This window comes from Echinops telfairi, unplaced genomic scaffold (assembly GCF_000313985.2).
Source record: "Echinops telfairi isolate 266 unplaced genomic scaffold, ASM31398v2 ScPeMD7_7424;HRSCAF=8462, whole genome shotgun sequence".
Taxonomy (NCBI): domain Eukaryota; kingdom Metazoa; phylum Chordata; class Mammalia; order Afrosoricida; family Tenrecidae; genus Echinops; species Echinops telfairi.
In genome coordinates, this window is record NW_022111324.1 from 51,225,802 (window position 1) to 51,233,904 (window position 8,103).

Here is an 8,103-nt window from a genome sequence, read left to right on the forward strand (position 1 = left end):
CACAAACCTCACCCATGAGAAGTCCCCGCCATCCACCACACTAAAGAATTCCATCTGGGGCAAGGGGGTGGGGGGTGGGCAGGCGGAGGGGGGAAGAGGAGCTGATATCAAGGGCTCAAGGAGAAAGAAAATGGCTCTGAAAATGATGATGGCAACATATGTACAAATGTGCTTGACACAATGCATGCATGTATGGATTGTGATAAGAGGTGGAAGAGCACCCAATAAGCGTATTTAATAAACAAAAATAAGAACAACAAAAAAAGAAATCAAACTCATTGCATCGAGCCGATGCTGACTCACAGCGACCCTGCAGCACAGAGTAGAACTGCCCCGGTGGGTTTCCGAGGTGATAACTCTTTACTGGAGTAGAACGTCCAGTCTTTCCCAGCCATCACATTAGGGGTGAAGTCCTTATTTGACCAGCGTGGCCTGAGAATAATGGTGTAACTATCCACATAGACCTTGGCAGGAAAGGGTCACCAATCCCTGGGTTAGATCCTCCTCCTGACTTTAAAGTAACTGTTGGTTCTCTAATAAGTCATTTTGCTTTAGAGGTCCGCAAGACTTAGGTTTGGGCCAATTTACTAGTTAATGACCTGGGGACAGGGCCTTCGTTTCCGTTCAAGGTGCAAAAGGTTTCACAGGGCAGCTGTCTCGGGGAATTACATTTTGAAAGCCCCCCAGAGGCTGAGCTGAAGCGGCTCTCATGCATTCAGTGGGGGGCAGATACTCCACACTTCCTCTCAGAAGGCAGATCCAGCTTTGACTGTGCTGCCAAACCCATTTATTTAACACATCTGTCTGGAGAGCTGGGGACAGGCGGGTGAGAGTCATTATGAAAATAACTCCAAGTCTCAGGTTAGGTGAAGCGTTTCTGGGAAATAGAGGGGGTTTTCTCAGGGAAAGGATGATGGGGGCGGGGTGGGTGGGTGGGGGGCATAAGCTCAGTGTGGTTGCTTTTGCATCTTCCACATTTAGTTGCACTGTTGGCTTCTAATCCAATGTATCACGGGAAAAACACACCCTGGGGGAGTCTACAACCTCTGCAAAGCTATAGGAACTGTCCCAGGCTGGAACGGGATTAAAGTGGGCGGGGCGGGGGGCGGGGTGGATGCCAGAGGACTGCCAGAAAGCAAACACTGTATGGGCTGGAGTCTGCCCTCATGCTAGACGTGGCGAGCCTCCCTGAGATGGGGCTGAAGGAGCATCAAGGGGAAGCTTTTTGCTAAGGAGGAAAACAGGATAATTTGTCCCCACCTGTAACAGAATTGCTCGGGAAATTTGTAATAAACACTGAAAAACAGCTAGCAGGGGTCGGTTACAGTGAAGCCCAGGAAGAGCCCGAATGCCACAGAGTCGCCTCGTTTTTCTGGGGTCTTGCAAGTTTCCTTCACAAGGGCCATCCGGTCCGTCTTCTGGTGCATGTGTTCTTTATTTAATTCATGGGTTACAGGGGTCCTCCAACTTTTTAAACAGGGGGCCAGTTCACTGTCCCTCAGAACATTGGAGGGCCGGACTATAGTTTAAAAAAACTATGAACAAATTCCTATGCACACTGCACATATCTTACTTTGAAGGAAAAAAACAAATGGAGCAAAAATACCCGGCGGGCCGGATAAATGTCCTCTGCGGCCGCATGTGGCCCACAGGCCGTAGTTTGAGGACCCCTGGTTTAGGAGAACCTATAAGGACTCCGGGTGACACAGTGGGTTATGTGTTCGGCCGCTAACTGTGAGGTCTACAGCAGGGCTGGGGAACCTTCAGCCCCTGGGTCATAAAAGGGCTTCCAGTGGTGTCATACTGGTGAGTGACCATCTGGTTTCTGTGAGTCGGAATCACCTTGATGACCTTGCGTTTGGCAATTTCAGAGGAATGTATTACCTGAAAATTCTGCTTCCTACCTAATCTGCTGTGAAGGCGGACAAACGTGGCATGGAGGAGGGGGAGGAAATCATGGAACTTGAAATCATACAAGAAACCGGGGAGATTGGTTGGATGGAGACCGGTGGACTCCTAAGACGGTGCCTTTGAGTCACCCTTCAGGTCTGGAACCGAACTCACCCCTGAGTGGTAAAACAATCAGCCGTTTAAGCTCGATCCAACGGGCAGCATTTACCCCAGGACGGAGGGTGCCGATAGGAGGAGGAGCGGAGGCAGGAACCCTGCAGGAAGACGCAGGGACAGCCCGGGCCGTGCGGAGACGTGCAACCGACACGCTGACACAAACGCGCACGGGCTGCTGAACGTGACCGTGATGGTCTGCTCGGGACTCCTCCGCCCAGCTCACGATCAAAGGAGAAAACATTTTTTGTTTTGTTTTTGTTTGAAATCGAGGAATGCAGCCGGCATTACGATAAAGCAGCTGCCTCTGTATTTTCACCGGATTTTCCGGTTGCAGCCCATTGGGAAAGCATTCCTTTCCTCCATAAATGTTTCCCGATGGTTGAGGGAGCGTCCAAGAGTATAACCCACTTAGACCTTCAAACGAAACGATCCCAAATCGTCATTTCTCAGGCAGAGAACAAAATGGTCGCTTTTTTTTTTTCTTTTAAACATTTTATTAGGGGCTCATACAACTGTTATCACAATCCATACACACATCAATTGTGTAAAGCGCATTTGTACATCATTCTCAAAACACTTTCTCTCCACTTAAACCCCCGACATTAGGTCCTCATTTTTCCCCTCCCTCCCCGCTCCCCCCTCCCTCATGAGCCCTTGATAGTTTATAAATGGGTATTTTGTCATATCTTGCCCTGTCCGACGTCTCCCTTCACCCACTTTTCAGTTGTCTGTCCCCCAGGGAGGAGGTCACATATAGCTCCTTGTAATCGGTTCCCTCTTTCCTACCCATTCTCCCTTTACCCTCCCTGTTTCACCACTCACACCACTGGTCCTGTAGGGCTCATCCGCCCTGGATTCCCTGTATTTTCAGTTCCTATCTGTACCAGTGTACATCCTCTGGTCTAGCCAGACTTGCAAGGTCGAATTCGAGTCATGGTAGTGGGAGCGGGGAGGAAACATTTAGGAACTAGAGGAAAGTTGTATTTCTCATCGTTGTTACACTGCACCCTGACTGGCTCATCTCCTCCCCGAGACCCCTCTGCAAGGGGATCTCCAGTGGCCTACTAATGGGCTTTGGATCTCCACTCCGCACTGCCCCCATCATTCACTATGGTAAGATTTTTTGTTCTGATGATGCCTTATACCTGATCCCTTTGACACCTCATGGTTGCATAGGCTGGTGTGCTTCTTCCATGTGGGCTTTGTTGCTTCTGAGCTTGATGGCCGCTTGATTACCTTCAAGACTTTAAGACCCAGACGCTATACTTTCTGATAGTCGGGCACCATCAGCTTTCTTCGCCACATTTGCTTATGCACCCATTTGTCTTCAGTGATCCGTTCGACACCTCGTGATCACACAGGTTGATATGTTGTTCCATGTGGGCTTTGTTGCTTCTCAGCCAGATGGCCGCTTGGTTAGCTTCATGCTTTTAAGACCCGAGACGCTATATCTTTCGATAGCGGGGCACTATCAGCTTTCTTCACCACATTTGCTTATTCACCCGCTTTGTCTTCAGCGGTTGTGTCGGGAAGGTGAGCATCATAGAATGCCAATTTACTAGAAGAAAATATTCTTGCGTTGAGGGAGTACTTGAGTGGAGGCCCAATGTCCTTCTGCTACCTTAATACTAAACCTATAAATGTAGGCTCATAGATCTATTTCCCCATCCTCATATAAATATATTTGCATATATGTACATGTCTTTATCTAGACCTCTATAAATGCCCTTTGCCTACAAAATGGTCGCTTTAACGTGTTGTTTTTCACGTCGACATGAGTACCAATTACAATAGCAGCATTAAACCGTTAATCTTGCTGCTCATTTTGGTTGAGCATATTTGAGTTTCCCTTCTCGGACAAGCTTCCACATCACACAGCTCTCGCCTGCATAGGTCTTACCGTGTCTTCTTCACTCAATGAAAACGAGCAATGCTAAAACTGAATTAGCAAGACATTTAACGCAAGTCAATGACATGTTTTTGTTGGTTGCTGTTGAGCGACTCTGACTCAGGGTGCCCCCGCTCCGCAGGGTCCTCAAGGCTGCGCCCTTTCCGAAGCAGATCCCCAGGCCTGCCTTCCCAAGTGCCTCTGGGTAAGCCAGAACTGCCAACCTTTTCCCTAGGAACCAGCGCGTCACCGTTTATGCCACCCAAGGATTCTGTAATTCATGTAATAGAGGCCCTCGTACGGTGGACATATTATTAGAAGGGCCCAGTCCTTGGAGAGGACATCGTACTTGGCAAAGTCAAGGGTCAGCAAGACCCTAAAGGAAATCGATGGACACGGTCGCTGCAGCAATGGGCTCCAACACAGGGGTGGGTGGGAGGAGCGGGGATCCTTCCGTTGTCCCTCGTGTTGCTAGGAGTCGGAACAGACTCCACAGCACTTAACAGCAAACAAATGATGTAGGGGTGGAGGACAGGCAGTCAGGAAACAAAGTGGGAGCCCTGGTGGTGCGGTGGGTTACCACCTGAGCTGCCTAGGACAAGGTCAGCAGTTCGAACCCACCTGGCTGCTCTGAGGGAGCGAGATGAGGCCTGGGGCTCCTGGCAATGTTTACAGCCCCGGAAACCCAAAGGGGGCAGTTCTACCCTGTCCTAGAGGCTCGCTAAGAGTCGGAATCAACTCCAAGGCAGTGAGGGAAGGAGACTGTTTAATTGCACTGTATATGCTTAATACTTTAAAAAAGTTCTATAAGAACACCAGCACCCATTTAAAAAATTTAAAAACCCAGGTTAGTATAAGTTTTTGCAGGGAGCCCTAGCAGTGCGGTGGTTAAACATTCACCCAAACGGTCCAGAGTTGAGCTCAGCAGCTGCTCTGGGTGAGAGAAGCCCCAGTGAGGTGCTCCCTAATGCTCACAGCCCTGGAAACCCTACGGGGCAGTGAAACTCTGCTGTGTAGGGCCCTGGAAGGCAGCCCTGGTGCATACTGGGGACAAGGTGGCTGCCAATTGCAAAGTCAGCCACTTGGAACCAGCAGTACAGGAGAAAGATGGGGCTTTCTGTTCCTGTAAAGATGTACAGCCTTGGAAACCCTGTGGGGCAGCTCTGCTCTGTCTATTGGGTCACTATGAGTCAGAATTGACTGGAAGGCAGTGAGGTTTAAAATTTTGGGGGGGGTGTGCTTATTTAAGGAGGCAGTGAGGGTTTTGGGGGGAGGATAGGGTGGCAATGGGCTGTAAATGGTTTTCCTTTAACAGTTCCTTTTAATTAAGAGAGATTAATAAAGGTTCTAATGACTTTGCCCCTGTACAGTTCTTCCCAGATAAACACGTTCTAATTAACAGAAAGGCATCTCCACCGCCGAAAAGCAGTCCAGTGGAGGCCACAGGTCCCATCTGGGACAGACCTTCACTAAAGTCTGGGTCTCCCATGTTCTCCCCTCCCTCACGTGGAGGGAAAGGAGGAAGAGCCTACGTCTGAGAACAGGTCTATGCCGGGGGCTTCAAAAAGATCGAGGTAAAATTCCATGCCAAAAAATTATGGAAAAATCCCTTTATCTTTGCCCCCTCCTCGTTGTATTTTAATTCCATTTCCTTGAACTTTTTGAAGCCTCCCCCCATTTCACATTTTTCAAAGAATTCCGAGATTAGCTTTAAGGAATCAGTAGAACGAACACACACACACACACACACACACACACACACACCTGCCCCCCCTTCCCCCCTCTCATCAGCTCTGAGAAGCATCTGATTCTGCAGCCAAGGAAGGCTCTGTGGGGAATTTTGCTGCCCCGACCAGCCAGGCATCCCCAGAACAGGTAATGTCCTTCAGTGTGGTGGAGCCTCCCCCATCAAGGCCACCCTTTCTTCCTCCCCAGGGCACAGTGCAGGGGGCACCCAGCCAGGGCATTCAGAGGGTCTCACTGCCTCTGCCCCTGTGACAAGTTCAGAGCCTGCGGGAGACTTGTCACAGTGCGCCCACACAAAAAGCAGAAAGGCCTCATATTCTCCCCTCCCTTCCCCATTTCGTCTCTTCACACCTTGGCCCTCTGTCCTGGCAGACAGCTGTCCCCCTTGGGGAAACGCACGACAGCAGGCAACACAGACACCAAGCAAGAACTCCCCCAGGACCCCGGGCGCGGGCGCGGACTTCCGGACCCCAGCAAGGACCTGGGGACACCAAAGCTCCCTGCCCGCCACCGCACTGGGCCCGCGGCTCACCTCCCACGGTGGACTTGTACTGTTTGCTGAAGCTGTCCTGCGAGTACCTCTGCACCAGCGACGTCTTGCCCACGGCGGCGTCGCCCACCACCAGCACCTTGAACAGGTGGTCGCGGTGGCTCATGGCGGCTGGCGGGGCTGCGGGTCCGGGCGGCGAAGTGGGGGTGGCGCCCGAGCTAACCCCTCTGACAGCAGCCCCCCTACAAGTTCAAGTTCGCATGCCCGCCCACCGCCGGCTGGGGCGGTTCTCACGAGAAAGCGAAAAAGGAAACTGCAAAAACCGAGGCGCGCTTCCTCCCCGCGCGGCCGCAGCCGGGGTGGAGCGCAGGCTCGCCGCCGAGCCCCCGGCTGTTGGCACCGTCGGCCCCTCCCGGACTCGGCTGCCCGGAAACCGGACCAGGCACGGGGGCTCACCCACCAGGACTTCCCGAGGGCGACTGAACGCGGGTCTGCTTATGTCACGGTTAGGGGCATAAGATGGGGGCCTGGATACCAACGCGCAAATCAAATTCGGGGGTAAGATTAGTCTGCACCTCACTCCTGGACTCGGGCCCGGCCGGGTTGGCACTGTCCCTCTCGCCTGCCTCCGCGCCCATCACGTGCAGGGTCACTTAGAGTACTACATTTCCCATCTCACCTCGCGGCGAAGAGCACAAGCCAAGGGTGGACGCTTGCCCGCGAGGTCTCCTGGGAAATGCAGTTTTAACGCGATTTTTTTTTTTTGGTTACACATAAGTTCCAAGACTTTCACAACGACCCGTACTTCTTCAGTAGTATTTTAAAATAATTCTGGATCAGAAAATATCTTTCAAATTTTTTCCCCAACGAGATCTCATCTGACTAAATCTATCTCCAAGTAGATAAGATTCTTTTTTATCTTTAAGGGTTTTCTGGAGTTAAGATTAAAAATGATTCCATAAATTTAATAATTTTTGTGTCAATGAAAACTCAAGTATGTTTCATGCTCCAAGCAAAGTCTGTTTTCTACCCCTTCAAATAAATAGGCAAGCACAGAACTTTATTAATATGACGCATAGAACAAAATTCAAACTATTAAAAAAAGACCAGTCTATGGAGCTGATTTTTAAAAAGAAAGCTAGATTTTCTATTTCCCGTATGACCCAATACCAGGAAAAGTACAAGGGAACGCCCGCATGCCCAAAGTTACGGCAGCATTTAATAATAACCAGCCCCAGCGATAATGATAGAGAACAAGAGACAGTTCCTCATCCTCATTCCCACAGTCACCATGCTAGTCACAAGAGTCACATCACTTGAGCTAGGAAGCTAATTGGATCACACTGGAGGTCTTGCTTCATTTGTTGCTGCTGTTGGCCATGAGTCATCATAAAACTAGTTTAGCTAATAACTAGACTTTTCCATCCTGTAACCTTTCTGACCCCCGCTTGTCTGTCAGTTTGACATTCTGTGGTGGCTTGTGTGTTGCATATCCTCATAACTGGGCCAATAAGCAACTTCATGATAAACGGAGAAAAGATTGTACTTGGTGAAGATGTCATTTTGCTTGATTCCACAATCAATGCCCCTGGATGCAGCCAGCAGTCAGGAAGTCAAATGATATGCAAATCTGCTGCAAAATATCCCTGTAAAGCAGCAGTTCTCAACCTGTGGGGAAGACCCCTTTGGGGATCGAACGACCCCTTCAAAGGGGTCACCCGATTCACAACAGTAGCAAAATGACAGTGATGAAGTAGCAATGAAAATAATGTTATGGTTGGGGGTCACCACAACATGAGGGCCTGTATGAAAGGGTCTCGGCATGAGGAAGGTGGAGCACCACTGCTGTAAAGTGTGAAGGAGCAGAGATGTCACTTTGAAGACATGCGCTCTTTTTTTGTTCGATGGCAAG

General features: G+C 50.1%; 1 protein-coding gene across 1 annotated transcript in view; it reads right to left on the minus strand.

Moving 5' to 3' along the window:
- RAB29 (RAB29, member RAS oncogene family) overlaps window positions 1-6,500 on the minus strand; it is a 12,033-nt gene extending 5,533 nt beyond the window's left edge. The window contains exon 1 of the mRNA XM_004699836.2: window positions 6,234-6,500. Within this exon, the coding sequence (XP_004699893.1) occupies window positions 6,234-6,357 (124 nt within the window). The 5' untranslated portion in view covers window positions 6,358-6,500. The remainder of the gene's footprint in view (window positions 1-6,233) is intronic.
- Window positions 6,501-8,103: the final 1,603 nt, after the last annotated feature.